This window comes from Gastrolobium bilobum, unplaced genomic scaffold (genome assembly GCF_033153095.1).
Source record: "Gastrolobium bilobum isolate Gb01-03AN ecotype WA unplaced genomic scaffold, APGP_CSIRO_Gbil_v1 utg1629, whole genome shotgun sequence".
In the NCBI taxonomy this organism is placed as follows: domain Eukaryota; kingdom Viridiplantae; phylum Streptophyta; class Magnoliopsida; order Fabales; family Fabaceae; genus Gastrolobium; species Gastrolobium bilobum.
Genome location: NW_026898572.1, coordinates 68,621 through 89,116, shown reverse-complemented (window position 1 = coordinate 89,116; position 20,496 = coordinate 68,621). Strand labels below are relative to the sequence as shown.

Genomic DNA, 20,496 nt, shown 5'->3' with positions numbered 1-20,496 from the left:
GGCTCCATCACAAGCGTCTCGGGCATCCACCATTTAGTCTTTTGAAGTCTATGTTCCCCTCTCTGTTTCTCAATCAGTCGGTTGAGACCTTTCATTGTGATGTTTGTGAATTTGCAAAACACCATCGAGTGTCATTTCCTTCTAGCACTATTAAAAGCAGAGAACCTTTTTCTCTTATCCATTCTGATGTTTGGGGCCCTTCTAAAGTGCACAGTGTTTCAGGTGCTAGGTGGTTTGTTTCTTTTATTGACGATTGTACTCGGATAACATGGATATACTTGATGAAAGACAAGTCTGAAGTACCAGAGATATTTATTCGGTTTCATCACATGGTTGAGACTCAGTTTGGTAAGGGTATTAAAAGACTCAGATCTGATAATGGTACTGAGTACGTCAATCAACGCCTGTCACAATTCATTTCAGACAGAGGTATGATTCATGAGCTCACATGTGTTGATACCCCTCAACAAAACGGGGTTGCTGAAAGGAAAAATCGTCACCTTCTTGAAGTTGCTAGAGCACTACTTTTTCAGACATTTGTTCCTAGTTCTTATTGGGGAGAAGCAGTATTAGCTGCAACTTTTTTGATCAACCGTTTACCTTCACGGGTCCTTAACAATATCAGTCCTATTCATTCCATGACTTCCTTCTTTCCTTCTGTTCCCATATTGCAGAGCCTTCCACCAAGAGTGTTTGGATGTGTTGCCTTTGTCCATGTTCATAAACAACATCGGAGTAAGTTGGATCCTAGGGCTCTTAAGTGTATCTTCCTTGGTTATAACCCTTATAAAAAAGGGTACAAGTGTTATCATCCACCAAGTCGGAAATTTTTTGTTTCTATGGATGTCACCTTTCAAGAATCTGAATCTTATTTCCTGGGTCCTCATCGTCAGGGGGAGAATAGTTCTTCAGAAGACTCGTCCCCTTCCTTCTTTGAGTCTGGATCAATCTTCTCTCTTCCTAGTGTGTCTGCTCCTGGTGTGTCAGAACCTTCAAATACACCTGAGATACAACCCATACTGTCTCACCAGCAACCTCAATCGTCTGAACCACTGGTAAGTCCTGAATCTCCTATTTCTTCTGAATCTCCTGTTTCTGATTCTAATATTATTTCCTCTCATGATTTGTCTATTTCTTCTGATATCTCTAATGACTTACCCATTGCTTCTACTTATGATGACCTTAGGATACAGACAGAGCCAAGGAGATCACACTCTTTTCTTCAAGCACTCCCAAAATGGGAAGCTTACTGTGCTCCTTGTATATGTTGATGATATTATTATCACAGGTGATGATTTTGTGGAGAGACAGATTCTGCAAACACGGCTTGCCTCTGAGTTTGAAATCAAAGACCTTGGGAAACTGAGATATTTCCTAGGGATAGAAGTAGCTCATTCAAGCAAAGGAATTTTTATCAGCCAGAGGAAATATGTTCTTGATCTTCTCAAAGAAGCAGGAAAGCTCGGGTGTAAACCCTCTAATACTCCTATTGAGCAGAATCACAAGATGGGCTATGAAGAAGAGAGTCCTCCAGTTGATAAAGGACAATATCAACGGCTAGTTGGGAAATTGATATATCTGGCCCATACTAGACCAGACCTAGCTTATGCTGTTAGTGTTGTCAGTCAGTTTATGCACGATCCAAAAGAAAAACACATGCAGGCAGTAGAGAGAATTCTTCAGTATCTTAAAGGTACTCCTGGTAAAGGATTGTTATTCCGACGTGATGGCAATCTATCTTTAGAAGTCTACACAGATGCTGATTATGCTGGATCCGTGACTGACCGTCGTTCTACCACTGGTTATTGCATGTTTCTTTGCGGTAACTTGGTGACATGGAGAAGTAAGAAACAAGATGTGGTTGCCAGATCAAGTGCAGAAGCTGAATTTCGAGCTATGGCTCAAGGCATTTGTGAGTTACTATGGCTGAAAATTGTTCTTGATGATCTCAAAATAAAATGTGAGGGACCTATGAAGCTGCTGTGTGATAATAAGTCCGCTATTTGTATAGCTCATAATCCAGTTCAACATGATCGGACTAAACATATTGAGGTTGACCGCCATTTCATCAAAGAGAAACTTGATAGCGGGTCGATTACCACTCCATACATTCCCACTGGGCGTCAATTGGCTGATCTATTAACAAAGGGGCTTCCTTCAGACAGATTTCAAGAACTTACTAGCAAGCTGGGAATGATAAATATTTATTCCTCAGCTTGAGGGGGAGTGTTGTAAATAATATTGATTTAGTTATTATTTAGTTTTTATTTAGTCATTTATTGTTGTATTGGGCCAAGCTCTTTGTTGTATTGGGCCAAGCCCATTAGGTTAAAAGTAGGTAAAATATTCTTTATAAATAGAGAACCCTTTGTACAGATTATTTACAATTCTATAATATATTAGAATACCCTTTTTCAAGTAATTCTTTTATTGATATTCAACTCTTCTGTTTACAAGTATTTATATGACACCTTTGTGCTATATTCCTAAGTATAACTACATTGTAACTGTCCTAATGCAATCAACTAATGAATGGACTAAAATATCAACGGTGACAAATCAAGTTACAAAGCCATCTAAATGACTTGGGCCTAGATGACCTTCTTAACGTAACAAAACAATATTCAAACAGGGTCAAAATATATTCAGAGAGAGAGAACAAAAGCTACTATTGGTTAACTGTAGAAGTTCCCACAGTTATATGTCTTCACACTCACACCCTTAGAACTTTCGATGACCAATATGGTAGTGAGTTTCTTGAATCTTAGCTTAAAATGTATAGATTAACAAAGGGTTGAATACATAATAATAAAACAGCTCAAATAACAGTACAAGGTACAATAATTTATAGTACATCACAAGATTCTATAGTATATGTACAAATATGTACAGCATTGACCACATAAGTTATGCTCTAGCTGAATAGTGTTTTGGTTTACATCTTGCCAACCTTAAGCTTCAAAAAGTAGACTAACTCCTCCCAAGAACAGCCACAAAAGTGGAAAGAAAATTAAAGCCTACAAGAGATATTCGAAAATAAACATCCCAGACAATAGGGGGAGAAATGAGGCAGCGTAGCAGTGAAGTTCAATTTTGAACTTGAGAAAAACCAATGACAAGCCACTGGAAGAAGATAAGAAGCTTCACAAATGATACATGTATAAATCAAAAGAATGCAATGAAAGTAGTCATTAAGTCCTAAACAGCAGCTATAGAATAGGGAGGGGAATAAGATTATCACAAGTTACTAAGGGGGAAAAAAAGGGGCAAAATGAAATAACCAAAAGTGTCTATCTTCATGATTTTCCCTTCCCAGTAGCTCCTTCCCGCTGATTACGAAAATGACTGAGAAGCTGTTGTGCCTGCATGAACGTGTACATGTTGACGCTTTTTCTTGCACATTTCAGATTATGCTCATTACATGAGATAATGTATGCCATGACCACCAAAGTTTGTTATGATATTGATACGAATCTTGGGTGATTCTCACTCCAAAAGCTAGTTTGTAAGGTAAGAGAGGTCAAAGTCCATATAAACCCCATACCAAAATCTTATATTTCCAATGTTACGATCCAATTGCAAGGTATGGGACTTGGAGTCCCATATCGGAAACATAGGGTTCTGATGTAGGGTTTATATGAACTTTGGTCTTACAAGCTAGCTTTTGGGGTGAGGCTTTCCCATAATTAGTATGGTTGGTGTATTCCTATCACATAAGAATGCACTATTGAGCAAATATTAGAAAACAAGATTTCAGCCCTTAGTTTAAACAAAATGAGTGCATAATTATGATCGACACCGAAGGATTCAACATTATTATACCATGAGATGGACAATAACTCATCCAAATGAAGCAAACTGGCTGGTATATGCACATAATAAAATTGCTGACCACTTATAAGGATGGAAAGGAAAAGGATGATAAGCTTGATACCTTTTCCTTTGCTCTTGGTGTACCAGATTGAGATAATGCAACTAGGGGAGGTACAGCTCCTTCTTGCAAAACCAGAGTACAAAACCTGGAACTATGAAGGCATAGTTGCAAGAGAATGGAGGCAGCATTTTCCTTTCCCCGCTGGGAACCTGATTCAACAATTTCAACCAGTAAGGGGATGCCCCCTTCCCTTGCAATTTCTAATCGGCCCTCTGTAATTGTTGACAGGTTTGACAGAAGAGCAACAGCCTTGTCAACAATTCCATCAGCAGGGTCCATTAGCCGAACCAGAAATTTCACCGCTCCAGCTTGAATTATACGAGCTTTATTCTCATGAAATATTGACAGGTTAAATAAAGCAGTAGCAGCGTCCTTCTTCCCTCTAAGAGTTCCTGTCGCAAGAAGATCCACCAAAGCTTTAACTGCACCAGAACGGCCAATCTTTGCCTTGTTGTTCTCTATTACAGAGAGGCTGAATAGAGCTGCTGCAGAATTCTCCTTGGCACCATCATTTCCTGCCTTCAAAACATGGATAAGTGGTTCTATGGCTCCTGCTTCCATGATCAAGGCCTTGTTGTCTTCATTAATTGACAAATTCAGCAGAGCTGTCACAGCATGCTCTTCTGTTATCTTTACATCTGAATATAGCAGTGAAATTAAAGGCACGACCGCCCCACACTGCCCTACAATGATACGGTTTTCTGTGTTACACTTTGTAAGGAGCCTCAATTCTTCTGCAGCAGTAGTTTGCACTTCAATTGATGGACTGTGAAGGTCTTCAATCAATTTATTGACATGAGATGAGGTGGTCAAGCCATCCAATCCCATGTTAAAAACAGGATGAGAATCAGTTCTTGATTGACTATTATTATTATTATTTTTTCCATTCTCCATCCCTCCCACTTTTGATCCAGGGCTTTGAAATTGCTTTCCAGATAACCCTGGTTGTTTATTACCAGGAGAAGCAGGACACACATTTGTGATTTCTCCGGACAACACCTTCACATTTTGATGCTTACTAGATATCCCTGACGCCTCTTTTGAAACTGCAGGCACACAATCAGTACTAGAAAATGAACTTGAAAATGATTCACTTCTGCTGTGACTATATGGGGATTGTTGCTCACACTTTTCTGTTGCTCCACTCTGGCATCCATTGGATTCTCCACTTAATCTGAAAGAGTTATCACCCTTTTTCTTCTCAAAAGTATCTCCAGTTTGAAGAGATGATGTTGAAATGGAATTGTGACTAGGTAAAGACCCAAAACCACATGCATGAGCTAAGTCTTGAGGCAATAAACGATCTGAGGGGGATGTGATACGGGAAGAATTATTGTGCTCAGAGTTACTGGAAAGTTTGACATCATTTTCCTCACACCAATTTGCTATCATAGCTTTCACAGTGTAATTGGGAGTGAGATTTGTATGCGTAAGTCTCTGATGAGTCTTGGGACAAACAGTCAGCCCATGATCAAGCCACTTTTGGACGGATTGTCTGTCATATGTTTGACCTGAAGCCACGATTACAGGATCCAACATGAGTTCCAACGATAAAGGACAGCGGAAGTATGGAGGGATTGGGACACCACTCTTGACTATAGGGCTCTCAGTTTTCATCACATAATCACGTAAGTTGCAGACAAGATTCACAATTTCGTTAATTTCTTCCAAGTCCCCTTTCATTTTATTGGCTTCAGCATTCAACCTTTCCTTTTCCACAGCAATACTTTCTTTCAAGAGCTCCTGGTTTGATGTCAATTTAAGTAACTCAATAATTTCCTTTAGATGTTCATTGCAAGGTTCAATATTATCCCTTTGGTTTCTCAGTGCTTCTTCTATATTGACCATTGTCGTTTCCTTCTTGAGACATTGAAGTTCCTGGATATAGCGCTGAAAATGTTGCTAGAAATTAGTCTCATACTTATAATGATCAACAAGATACCCAAAAAAATTGACAAAAACTATTAATCTTGCAAAATGCAGGATTTTGATAATGTCCTGCTTTTATTTTTGGAAGGGTGCGGGATAGGAGAATAATTATCAGGAAGCAAATCAACTAAGCAAACCTTCTTGAATAAAGAACAAATAGAGGAGATAACTTCCAACTTTGCACATACCTGAAGATTAGCCAAAACTGATGCAGATGGAGGTGACTGTAAGGATCTAACTATCATGTGACAAATATCAAGTGAAGTGCCCTGTAACTTGATCAACAATGTCCCACTTTGTAGAACCTGAAAATAGAATGATCCCAAGGAAAAAGTTAGAACCAACCTCTCCCAGAGAAGTAAGACAAATGGTGGAGGTATTGCTGGTTCATTGTTTTTTTCAACTTTCAGATGGCAGCAAAGAGACTGATGATCTTAAACAAAATGGAATGACAGTTGTTGGATAACAGTATTAGTTTTTCTATAAGAATACAAATTAGTGAATTACTTACACTGTGAATTTTGCTCATCTTTGGACCCCATTTTTCAATGAAATCTCTAGCTTCATTAACCCGCATATCCAATTCTTCACACTCTTTACATAGATTTTCATCTAAAGGGATTTTGTAATCCATAATGTCATCAAGCACAGGCTTCAAACACTTTAACACACCAACCATATTATTACAGATTTTCTGAAAAGGCATAGGTTTTACTGTTTGGCAAGAAACCAGATGAATGAATCGAGAAATGCTGTTGATTAGACATTTCACTGAAGTTGTATCCGTTTGACCTGCTTAAATGAAACCAAACAACAAACTAATATTACAAAAACAAATAAAGAATTCTAAAGGACACACTATAAAATGTACTGGGGAATTGACTTAATGTATAAGATAGTCCCCTGTTTACTCCTAAAACCAATTAAAATAGACTCCAATGCATGATAGAATTCAATATTGATAAATATTCTAACAGTAGTACCACAAGTTTCTCTTCATGGGAAAAACATATATCATGACTAATGATTCTAGTACATATGCATATTTAAATATCGCAATAAAGGAGACAATATACATAAATTATGATGAAACCAACAGCAATAAAAACCAAAGGTGGATCAAATTCACTCACACAAAGAAGGGGTCAAGTACAAAATTAGAAAAAAGGTTATTACTGATCAAGCAAAGGTTATTAAGTATACAAGGCACCCACCATGGAAGAGTATGGGGATGCAACCTTGGTGGAAATGATGACAGAGGCCTACCCCAAATGAAAATGGTGCATAAAAAAAACTCTTGGTTAAAAAATTCCAGTAAAATAACCGTGGGAAGACAACAATGTCCACTTAAATGAACCTAATTCAACTATAAAGCTCAAACAGAATTCTTCATCTTCCGGGAACCACATAAATAAAAATATTCCAAATTACTCTCTCTTCTTGACAACTTCTCCCTAGTTTTTCCACCAACAACCAAATGGAAAGTGTGTATCTTTTGCATTAACCAATCTAACAAATCACTAACAAAGAGCTATAACAACAACATAGCAAAAGTTACCCACTAGTTAAGGAGATTTCATCAAGAATTTCTCAAATTTATATCAACAGAAAACCCAGAAGCCACCCAAAGCTCAGATTTTCAGTAAACGTGATAGAAGAATAAATGCGATCCCACAATAATCAAAAACAAAAACAGGGCACCAGAGAAAACCATATAAATAAATACAAAATTAAATTTTGTGAGCAAAAATAGAAGCTTTTGGATCATTGCATATGCATACCTATATGCATGGTTCTGGAATTCAAATGGCACAGGTAAAACAGATCTTGATCAACTCCAAACCATAAGGAATGGAATGGAAGCTTCCAAAAGCATGTGATTTATGAATCTCAATCGCTTTCACTGAAGGCCTTCATCTCCATTCATTCATGCATCCCTGTATTTTCCCAACAAAGCTTTTTGAAAAGCCTAAGAGAAAGGAGAAAGGAGAAAGGAGAGGGTCCAACAAAAACAACAACAAGAAGAAGAAGAGAATTTTTTTTAAGAAATTATTAAAAAAAAAAAAAAAACACATAAAAAGGGTTAAAGTGGTGGGTCCTTAATGTTACACAGATACGGTTGCAAATTTGTTGTACTTAGTAGTTAGTAGGAAGATTCAATTAAGAAAATAATGAACAGTGGTGAGATGAAATAGATGCAAAACAAAAAACTGAATTTAGGATGTCATTAATAAGATTAGAGTATTTTTTATAATTTTTTTCATAAAATTTGAGGACACCATAACACAAAATAAAGACATTATTATTTTTATATAGTTTACTTTAGGGGATGATTAATATTGAGTAATGATTTCGTTGCTCCACTGTTAAGTTCTTTATAGGTCATTTTTTGGCTTTTTCATCTTTTTGCCTCTCATTAATTATTTAATAACCATTTTGTCTCTTATTCAGAACTATCTATTAATCTGCCCTTCTTTAATCGATTAAGCCAAAAATTTAATCGATTAAATGGTCAAAATAGGCAAAAATCGTTGACTTGAAGATTTAGTCAATTAAATCTCCCTATTTAATCGATTAAATCTCTCATGCATAAGGTTGTTCTTCTGATAAAGAGGAAGATTTAATCGATTAAGTTGGAGATTTAATCGATTAAATCTTCATTTGACCATTTAATCGATTAAATATTCAATTTAATAGATTAAAAAGGGGCAGATTGGTAGATAGTTTGTAATAAGAGACAAAATGGTTATTAAATAATTAATGAGGGGTAAAAGGTAAAAAAGCCATCATTCTTATCCATTATAGTTTTTATTATCATACTATTTCTTTTTTCTTGCTAGAATATTATTACAATATTCCATATTTGTAAATTTTATATAGAGATTAATATTTCTCCTATTATAGAAAATAATTTTATTTTTTATATATATTTTTCATTATTTTTTTTATATGAATCCACATGGATTTTTATATATTTTTATATGTGTATAAAAGATAAATTTATCTCCTATAACAAGAAAAACATTTAATCTTTTATTATGCCTTAAATCCATGATGAAAATTCAAAATCCAAGATTTTTCTTGCATTTTTTCAGGATGAAGGGTAAGCGGACTGCAAATTCCATTTTTTGCATTTCCCACCGAAACAAAATCCTTCTTTTGACCACTCACTTTTTTCCATTTGACAAAAATATAAATAGTGGCAAATCTCAACTACTTCCACTGTATGATACGCTGTCTCAGATCTTTGGACATTGTGTCTCAAATGTTGGAGAAATAAAAAAAAATATGCAATTCTATTTAATTTAGAATATATTTAACATTAGTTCAGTTTATATAATCACCGTTCATAATAAGGGATATAGAAGAGAAAAATATATCGTCGACGTTTTCTTTAATAACATTATCCATTATAAATGAAAAGTATATGTTTACACTATTAAATTTAGGGTTTTATTTATCTCCCGCGCTCACATCGATAAGTGGACTACTCCTTTTTTTTTTTCTTTTTTTCCTCTCACCTGGTGGGTTTCGCTTTTGAATGATTGTGTAGGAATAAAATTTTGTTTTCTGTTACTTGATACTAATAAACCTTTTAAATTTATCTTCAAATCTGTACAAAATCAAATCAATATTTTTATATAAACGTATGTTAGCCTACAATTATGTGCAAATATATCTTTTCGTCTTCTAAAAGTTTTCTATATTTTTTAATAGTCATTATTATTTTTGCGAACATAATAGTATATAACTGACACTAGTCCTAGTCTCAGCTATTTGACTTGAGTATGATGGGTTTTTGATCCTTTTGCCCCTAATTAAATAATTAATAACCAATTTGCCCCTCCCCCAGAACTATCCACCATCCTGCCCCCATTTAGTCGATTAAGTTGCACTTTTAATCGACTAAATGAGCTAAACTCAGAAATTATGAAACGCGAATTTTAGTCGACTAAAAACTCACCTTAATCGACTAAATTGTTTGCACTTTTAGTCGACTAAGCACATTATTTAGTCGACTAAAGATCGCGAAAAACCCTATATCCAGACCTCTCTTGGGCTCATTTTCAAAATATTCGAAATCAAAACTTCTCTCTTGGTCTCTTTCTCTTGTTTGTCAGCTGGGAACCTTCCAATCACCCTTCCATTTCATCCCACCACCTCTAAGACATAGTAATTGTGAAATCATTGTCATTTTCCTTTATTTCTCAATTGTTTCCCCCAAATCCGAACCCTAACCCCTAAAATCTGATTCCTACCCCCAAAATTCGTGTGAAAGATGAGCTCAAGTCCAAACATGTATGTTACCATGATTTACTATGATGGAAAGCATTATGAAGGCCCCAACGGTGTTCAATTTGAAGGAAAAATGAAAATGTTGAAAATCAAACGGGGCACTACGTACAATGAGCTGAAGGGGAGGATTAACCAAAAATTGGGGCTACACGGCAGCCATGGCGTTCAACGGATGATCGCCAGGGTAGAGTCTACAGTTGGTAAGGATGCTATATTCTACATTGGTAATGATATATGTGACGATGAAGATGTGGATTGTGTCATAGATGCAATTGTGGACCGAAAATTTCAAAACTTTAGTGAGATATATGTTGAAATAGACTGTGGTCAATCTTCATCTGCACCTGTGCATGGAAGAAGTCAAAGTCAAGAAGACAGAGTGGTCGGTTTATCTGCACCTGCACCTGTCTTAAGTCAGATACCACTGAGGGAAATAGACGAGGATGAGGATGGGCATGACGAGGATATGGACAGTGAAGACGATGGTGAACCCGAGAGTGTTATTCCGCTGGGTGACACCTCCGATACGGACGTAGAGGGGAATTTTGACGCTGATACTAGTTCAGGAAACTTGAGTTCCCAGGTTATGCCACCGCTCCGTGTTGACCCTGTTAGCAGTGGTAAGATTGTAATATAAAGTTTTAATTTTGCATATATATATATATTTGTGTTTTCTTTCGTACTGACGGATAAGTTTAAATTTGGATGTAGGGTCTGAGATTGAGCAATTTTGGAACGACAGCCCACACTATTCGTTCATTAATTGGGCTCACCCTAATGATGAGACGAAGATATTGTATGGCGACGATGACATCCACGGTGGCTGGCATTTAGGAGATCCATTATATTTGTACCAGGAGTTTCGAACTAAATCTGAAATGCAACTGGTTTAGTCGACTAAACCAGTACGGGTTGCTCGACTAAATAACTGGTTTTGACACCCCATTCTGTTTTGCACGATTTTTTTTGGCACGAAACCGATCGAATATCAATGTACACGCATATAATGACTTGGGGAACACACTTTCAGGTACAAAATAGTATTGTATAGGTTATAAACCACGAATGTACATGTACTGCATAAATGCTCCAAGTTAGGGTATCCGAAACTTGTGTTCTTATTTTAACTCTGTTAAGGTCACCTGTTCTGAATTTCATTGGACATTTTAGACCCGTTGGACTGTGATTAGACACAAATTGAAAACATGAAGGTAAAAAATATTTGTTCCTTCATTTGGTAAACAAGAAAACAACAATAATTACGTAAACGGTTCACAACATGATGGAAACATCAAATAGTTCATTTCATAACCATAATATTACATAAGCTACAAATGTCAAATAGGAACACCGAAGTCAATTACATAACAACATACACTAGAAACGTAAAATAGAAACATAAACCCTAAATCTAATCCTCATCCTCCTCGGACGCTGTCTCCTCGTCATCCTCATCTGACACATCAGCCCCCTGCCCTGCAACATCCTCAATCTGTTGTCCTCGTCCAAGCTCTAGACGAGCAAGCCTATCTTCAACACCCTTTAACCGTCCCTGTATATGTCTAAATCTTTCATTTCCCTTCTGCACGTGACTCTTCCTCCATTTTTTGTGTTTCAGCGCCATTTTTCCTATTTTCTTCAGCGTGGCGTTTATGCCCTTCATGACATCACGTAATGAAAACCCACCCTCAGGCTCAACTATCTCCTGCTGGTCACCCTCATCATCATCGTCATCATCATCCTCCACCTCGGGGTCAACCATGTCTACAACTGGAGCAACATCAGGAACCTCAACATCAGCCGCACCTGTGAACTGCCACACTCCTGTTTGGGGGTTCTTTGTCATCTTGCACTGCTCCAGTAGACGTTTTCCAAACTTATGATTATACCTTGTGGTCTTCTTCAAGGTCACATTACCCATGGGAACATCAAAATGCTCCAATATCCTCTGAACAAGACAAGCAAATGGAAGTGCACCCTTGTGTTTGGCCTTATACATCATCCAATCCCTAACCCTAAAACAGAAACAGAAACCCTAACCCTCAACCCTCAACCCTAACCCTAACCCTTACCCTAAACCCTAAAACAGAACACAAAAACCCATTCCTAACCCTAAACACTACAACCCAAACAAAACAGCAACGTAAACCTTAACCCTAACCCTAACCCTAACATAACCCTAACCCTAAGCCTAAGGCACCACATCAACCCTAACCCTCACCCTCACAACAAACTTAGCACCCTACCCGTAACCTAAATCCACAAAACCGCAAACATAAATCAAATGCATGAAGAAAACCAAAAAAAAAACTAAACTTAAAACCAAATGCAAGTCGGAATACGTTACCTAAATGTCGATTTCGCAAGTGTGAACCAAGGAAGCTTCAATCGCACCTTCAAGGGTTGAGATTCTGACTTGGTTGGAGAGAGGGGACGGAATGCAACGATTTAGTCGATTAGGGTTTGAAAATAACCCCCTTTGCGAAATGGGGGGGTTTTAAAAAACTTGATCTGGGACATTTAGTCGACTAAATAATGTGCTTAGTCGACTAAAAGTGCAAACAATTTAGTCGATTAAGGTGAGTTTTTAGTCGACTAAAATTCGCGTTTCATAATTTCTGAGTTTAGCCCATTTAGTCGATTAAAAGTGCAACTTAATCGACTAAATGGGGGCAGGATGGTGGATAGTTCTGGGGGAGGGGCAAATTGGTTATTAATTATTTAATTAGGGGCAAAAGGGTCAAAAACCCTGAGTATGATTGTATGTACGTAGTATATATCTGCTTAGCTAGTTACTGAACAACTCCAAACAATTGAACTTTCATAATTTAAATAAAAAATTAGTATTTTTCATGTTGTGCAAAATAATTTTATTATATATATATATATATATATATATATATATAGAGGTAGGATCATTTGACACCGGTGTCAAATTTGAAATTTGACACCTCATCTGAAAGCCATTAGATCAAAAAAGATCAATGGTATCACATGCTTACAAATCAGAGTCGTTGATCTTTTTTGATCTAACGGCTCTCAAATGAGGTGTCAAACTTCAAATTTGACACCGGTGTCAAAGGATCCTACCTCATATATATATATATATATATATATATATATATATATAAATGTGTGAGATTCATATTTTCTTTTTCTCTCTCCTCTTCACATAGCCATATATAGGGCTCACATACTTTTATTTGTGTATATAAAATAAAATTATCTCCTATAATATGAGAAATATTAATCTCTTTAACTAAACCTAAAATAGGCATGTTTGATATATATATATATATATATATATATATATATATATATATATATATATATATATGGAGAGAGTTATATTTACAAATTTTTTGTTTATAAACTATTACAAACTATACTATGTATTTCTGGAAGCAGAGGCGGACCGGTAGGGGTGTTAACGGGCCGAGCCGAGCCGAGTTTTGGTTTTAAAAGGATAAGCCTGTGTTTAAATGTGTCAGCCTTACCAAGCCTGTTACCTGTTACAAATATAATTATCGGCCTGTGGCCTGCCTTATTTACAAAAGATAAAAGCCTGATTTAGCCTGTAAGAAAAAAATAAGACAACAAAATTTATCCAAACAGAATATACAATCAACAACACTAGTAATTCCATAAATATTCATAAATTCAATGTATATCCAAACATCATAATATAGAACAAAATCATTCAAAAAATCTGTTTAACTAATAAAATAGGGGTGAAATGGATTGAGAGGAGAGAGAGGGCTATTACAAATAGTATAAAAAATATAAATATAAATAAAAATTAATATATTAGGCCAGCCTGATAGGCTCCAAGGCCGAGCTTTTGAATTGGAGCCTGAGGCATTTTTACTAAACGAGCTTTTATACAAGTCCAAGCCTGGTTCCAACAACCAATATTAGGCATGTAAACTCAGGCCTTCACGAGCCGAGCCAAAGGCCTCTGAAAGGCCCCTGGCTCGTTTATCACCCCTACGGACCGGTGTTGTTGCCTGCGTCTGCACATCAGACACAAAAATTTGAGAATTTTTTTTTTAAAGGGTGGGTGATTTAGGTCAAGTAAAAAAAAAAAATTAGGAAGATTGAAAAGAAAAAAATAAAAATAGGCTCAAGCCCAACCCAACCAACCTATATAATTAAAAGCTTAAAGCTTAAACCCTACCATATTGCTTTGTCTCTTCTTCTTTTTTTTGAAACATAAACCTTAATGGATATTAATGATTCCTGAAATTCAATCTTCATCAAGTGGAGGAGAATCGCATGGGATTTTTCAGGTTTTTTTGTGAAGCAAAAATGGTCAACTTTGGATCAAATAGACATCGATAGAGGTTGGTTTTTGATCAATTAACCCCTATAATTAATACATTTTAAATTTTCTTAAAAAAAAAATCTTCGGGGGCGCTGCCCCTGAACCCCCACCTTAAGTGTGCACACATAATTTTTTTTCCTAGGTCCGCCACTGTCCGAAAGCACCCTAAGTTATAATATGTACTTCCGGAAGTACATAGTATAATTTATAAAAATTTGTAACAGATCATTCCCCATATATTATTGCTTTTTCAACAAAGACGATTATTAGCATTGTTTTCAAACTTGACTTAATCATCGACTCGGTCGAGGTACTAAGTCAGTGGTTCGATCAACTAATGAGTCACTAGTTCAACTGTATAAATTAAATTTATTAAATAATATATAATGAATATTAAATTATAAAAATTATATCCAACAAATAAAAGTAATCCAGTGATAAGTATTTCGATCCTCAAACATGAGAACTAAAGTTTGAATTTCATTACTTATTAAATGTATATATTTTATACAATTTACCGGTGACCTGGGATCCAGGTCTTAAATAGCATGGACTTTAATTTTAAGTTTTAGGTATTCTCTTTATTTTATTTTTATGAGGAGAGTGTTTATCATTTTAAATGACATAAAGTTATGTTATTTTAAGAGAGAAATAGACACAAAATAATTTTTTTATTTAAAATTTAAAATAAAAAAATCACACACTTTCTCTCTTCCATAATTTACTTTTTTTGTGTTTATCTCTTTCCTAAAATGACATAACTTATGTCATTTAAAATGACAAACACCAAACTCTTATTTTATATTTTTGAATTTTTTTTTTCAATTCTATTGCATAAAATAAAATCACGTGACGCATTAAAGTGATGGTACGTTTTTCCATGCAACAATATAATATTTTAAAAAATTATTAATGTTAATCTTAATTATTAATCTAAGTGGTACAGAATAAACTTTTTTCCGTGTCGAATTAGATTACTCATCTAAATCGAGTTTCTCATGAACTGATAAAAAAATCTAAAAAGATAATTACTAAGTTTTAGCAAATTTTTAATGAAGAGTACTATGAATGACATGGAAAAATGACATGAAACATATAGTAATTCTTGAATAAACAGAATATTTTGAACACTAACAAATCACAGATACAAATGTGTGTTTCTTCCCCTATAAATATATACATTTTTAACATCACTCGCGTAATATCATACATATAACTTATTTCTTAGATAAAAAATAATTATAAAGTCCCATAACAAATAAAGTTTCTTAAAATTAACCCGCTCATGGCCCCCATTTGATTTTTTGAGATGAATGGGTTTTATGTTGATTGTTGAACATGTATCTAGATCAAAATTTGTATTCTCATGGCAAACTCTTAATGTTTATGTATTAATGTATTATCATTGGGCAACCAAATCATGAAATAAAGACAACTTTTACTTTTATTCGTCACATGGCAACTGGCAAGTGAAAGGTAGTACTTTTTTGTCCCAGAATTTCGTTGTTCGTGAGTATAATCTTTGATTTTTATTTTAATATTTAAATTTGTTTCTCGGGTGGTCAAAATAGTCTCCAACGCATTCATCCCTACAGAAAACAGGTGATCCAAATTCTAAAATTTGTGGTTAGGATTCCAAGCCAAAACTAAATGAACGCCTTTGTTTTTAATAGATTGTGGACTACCTAATACCAACTCCAACCAAATGATTGACAAAATTTCCTCTTTTCAATAATTATCTAGTTTAGTCAAATAAATTAATTAGCCAACTTCATATGCAATATGTATGCCTTGGATAAATCTCCCAGTACACGATGACACTGTCCCTTGGCAAATAGAAAATAACCTGTACATATGCACGAAAAAATCTCTCACACTATATGGGTTTAGATTTATCAGAGAGTAAACTGACACTTTTTCTCCCATATATTTAGATATCGCAATTTGAATATACGATACCGCACAATACAAATTTGGTATGAATATAATTAAACACATTCTAATATACACATGACACAAATTTAAAAATGTGACAAAATTTTCGTCATAAACACAACTTGTTTATTTTGCAAGTTGATAATTTCATATAACCTATAAAAAGATTAACGCAATCAATTTCGTATTTGAGGGTTTACTATGTAACATTACACAAATTTTTCGGTGTCAAATTTTATAACTGTTGCTACTCACGGCAAGTGCACCGATCGTACAAGTAATATATGATTAAGTAAGAGATCGTTCCCACGAGGATTACGGTTCAAGCACTAATTCACTATCGCAAACTTAGTTGGACAATCGAAAGTGTATTTGGAAACAGGATTTGAATTGTAAAATTAAAATATTAAATATTAAGCTAATTACTTGCAAGAATTAAAGACAAGAAATTAAAGATGTGATTTAAGAATGTAAAAGAACGTAGCTAGGGGTTCGATTTCCTTTAATCTCCTTATTATGATTCAAAGTCCTTCTTTACGTTAACCGTCCTTAATATCAATCTAACCAATTCTTTCGCGTGTTATTAGAGCTCAATCCCTTGTTACCCTAAAACCTTTACAAACTTGAAAGAACCCTAGTTCCCCGGTTATTCCCCAAGAATGCAAGCATTAAGTTCAAGAATCTTAAGGTTACGCAAATTCTATGTCTATTCCTAGAATCATAGCGTTTACGATGAAGTTATCAGATATGGATCACACACCAACATCCCTATTGTCATGCATTTACCGATGATCATTATATAAGATTCAAGCCTATATAAAGCATTAAAAACAGATAACTTCATTCATGATAAAAAGGAAAATTAACGTACGAATTATTCAAAGCATAATAAATCGACTAAAATCCATCTAACCCTAACTACTTAAAGAACTAGCCGGACATGGCAAAATCAAGAACAAAAGAAAATAGAAAAGCTCCCCCAAACTCCATAGGTGATTGGTGGATCTTCAAAATCTCCAGTGAACACTTGACGTTGATCCGTCTCCGCCGCTCACGAACATGAATCTGATGTTTCTTCGCGTTCCCTCCGCCTCCAAGCACCCAAGAGTTGTTTAGCAATCTAAAAGTTCTGTATTTCTGGTCCCCAATGGCCCTTTTATTGGCCAAGAGTTCGTATCCTAGTAGAAAACTCGAATGGGCCTAAGTTGGATCTGTCTGGGCGCTTAAGCCTGTTGTAGCGCGCTTAAGCGCCCTAGGACAGTGAATTCTGATTCGCGTTGCGCGCTGAAGCGCTCTGAAGGGCGCTTAAGCGCGCTCCTCGCGACAACTTTTTCTTCTTGTGGCGCGCTTAAGCCCTGAGTTGGGGGCTTAAGCGCCCAGAGGCAGTAGCTATTTGCGTTTTTTTAGGGAGCTTAAGCTTCTGAATGGGGGCTTAAGCTCCCACTTCTAACAACTTGATAAGATCCTCAATCTTATTGTTTTTGATCTTCTTCTATCATCTCTTGATCTTATCTTTTCTAGTTGTGATCTCTATTTATCCAATCTTCATCTTTGACTCCTTTTGTCAACAAATCCCTAAAAAATAGCAAAGATGATTCCATTAAACAAAAATTCAGATAATGTTCATGATTATTATATTAAACCTTAGTTTTTGACTTATTTAACTTGATATTTTATATTAATTTAGTCTATAAAATAAGATAAACTAAAGGTTTATCAATAACACGAACATAATATAAATTTAAAAATAGATCAACTAAACATAATTACTTTTTTTCGTGTTGGTATCGCATTCACATATCTTGTTAAAAATTTCAACCCCTACATATATAACCGTGCCATATATTGTGCATATATATAAAGTGGTTAAAATGCCACTTTAAGATTTGCACCAAAAGGAAATTTAAGGCATTAAAACAAAGGGAAAAAGAATGTGTATTATTTTAAAGGATATAAAATTGTATCATGTTAAGTAAGAGAAAAAGATAAATCATGAGAGAGTGGAGGAAAAAAGTTTTAAAAATATAGGTCTCACTTCTTTATGAGAGTGAAAAATATAAGGTATGTCATTTTAAATTACACACCTTTTTCCCTAAAACAAACGACCATTTTCAAATATACGGATAAAAATACTAAGATAGTATGCGGATGGAGACAAATAGCAACTTCATCTGGGTACTATTTGACCGAAAGGAACATAAGGAAAAAAATAATCCTTTTAAAGAACATAAGCTCTTTTAGCATTTTTTAATTATAAATTTTTAGGAATATATTGTTAAAAACTGCTAAAAGTATATAAATTTATGTCCTTCAAAATGACACTCACTAAATTTATAAAGGATTTGATGTTTGTCATTTTAAATGACACAAGTTATGTCATTTTAGGAGAGAGATAGACATAAAAAATAAAAATCATAATAGAGAGAAAATGGGTGATTTTTTTTTTAATTTAAATTTTAAATAAAAAATTTATTTTGTGTCTATCTCTCTCTTAAAATGACATAACTTTATGTCATTTAAAAGGCTTTTTGACCCTTATGCCCCTTAATTAATAATTAATTACCAAATTGCCCCTCATTCAAAACTATTTCGAAAATTTACCCTCCCCAACAAACATAACACCAATCTGCCCATGTTTGACCGTTGACCACGAAGCCTACCCGGGTACACCATTACCTACCCGGGTAAATTTTGAAACTTTTTATCTACCCGAGTATGTAGGGGTGTACCCGGGTAGAGTTCTTGAATCTGGGAAAATGTTTGAATTATTTACCCGGGTACGGAGCAGTGTACCCGGGTAAACATCGACGGTAGGGTTTTAAAATACCCCAGCAGCCCCATTTCGAAAACCCACAAAAGGGGTACCCGAGTAGAGCTGCTGGAGGAGTGTCATCTTGAGCGATTTCAGGCATAATCTTGCACTAATTCGTCTTGTTTGTGATCATCATTCGCGGACCTTGCAACCTCTCTGCCTTCTACCGATTGAAATCGATCAAAGGTGCATTTTTTTTTCAGTTTTTTCAATTATGTTATGATTTCTGTTCTGATTCATTGTATTTTCGTTTATATCATTTGATTCTGTCCGAATTATTTTATCAATTTGTATGTCATACGCTTACCCTAACCCTAACCCTAACCCTGAATCTAACCCTAACCCTAACCCTAACATGTATCTAATTTCTGATTTTGGTTATTTTTTCAGTTTAATAGTGTGACACAATGACCTCTCGACGCGTTTCAAAGCTGCCAGTGACCCATTCCGAGAGAAGAACCAAGAGTCGTCACGATGGGTCGTCATCCTCTCAGCCCCAGGCTGCTTCGAGTCAGGCTCCGGACTTGACGTTCGGATATTTGTTTGAGGATGACATTCCTTCACACGAGAAGTTCGTGAAGTTTTTCATGACCCGGAAGATCTGCGAACCGAAATCACTGGATTCAGCATTCTTCAACCTAGAGCGTTTTGACATTGTGCCGCTTCTTGAGCAGACACATTTACTTCACCTGGCGGAGATGCGGTGCCCATACTCGGAGGTTATGGTAAGAGCCTTCTACCAGAACCTTGGCTACTCGCAAGGCGAGCTGACTTCCCGTGTCTGCGGGATTGATATCATCATGACTGCTCCTATCTGGACGGAGCTACTGGGGTTCGATTTTGATGGTGTCACAGGAGCAGCACTATATGATGGAGACAACCATCATATATTTGGTGATTATAACCGGGAGACCATTGTTACAGAGACTAGGAGGGCAAACGCTGAGCCCGGTCATTTTGCTCATTATCCTGTTAGCAACTTGTCATCATCGCCATATAGGATCTCCAACTCGTCATTAGGGTGCGCCCAGTTAATGAATGAATAATGTTGGCTTTCATTCCAGAATGGCTCCTCAGACCCTGCATCTAAAGATCATGTCAAATTTAATAACTTACCACAAATAATAAATTGTCTAAAGCAAATATTCAAATTTAATAACTTACCACTACTGACTGGGTCGACATGAAGTGGTGACAAGGCTGGGGTACCGAGACTTACGGCGCTCATGTCAGCCTCAAAATTACCGTCCACGTCAGTGTCTGACG

At 35.7% G+C, this 20,496-nt stretch overlaps 1 protein-coding gene across 1 annotated transcript; it reads right to left on the bottom strand.

Annotated features, from left to right (window-relative positions):
* Window positions 1-2,896: 2,896 nt before the first annotated feature.
* LOC133317457 (U-box domain-containing protein 3-like) lies at window positions 2,897-7,815 on the bottom strand. The gene is made up of 5 exons (XM_061519326.1): window positions 7,645-7,815; window positions 6,375-6,655; window positions 6,052-6,168; window positions 3,935-5,824; window positions 2,897-3,362 (listed from the first exon to the last, which is right to left on the bottom strand). Exons 1-5 carry the CDS (start codon window positions 7,652-7,654, stop codon window positions 3,297-3,299), a joined length of 2,364 nt encoding a protein of 787 aa, XP_061375310.1. The 5' UTR covers window positions 7,655-7,815; the 3' UTR covers window positions 2,897-3,296.
* Between the last annotated feature and the right edge of the window lie 12,681 nt (window positions 7,816-20,496).

What these genes read in the sequence shown, in the direction of transcription:
- LOC133317457 (XM_061519326.1), bottom strand. An exon ending in AGATGAGCAAAATTCACAGT is followed by an intron (nt 6,169 to 6,374) that starts GTAAGTAATTCA and finishes TTCTATTTTCAG; the next exon opens with GTTCTACAAAGTGGGACATT. An exon ending in CACCAAGAGCAAAGGAAAAG is followed by an intron (nt 3,363 to 3,934) that starts GTATCAAGCTTA and finishes ACGTTCATGCAG; the next exon opens with GCACAACAGCTTCTCAGTCA.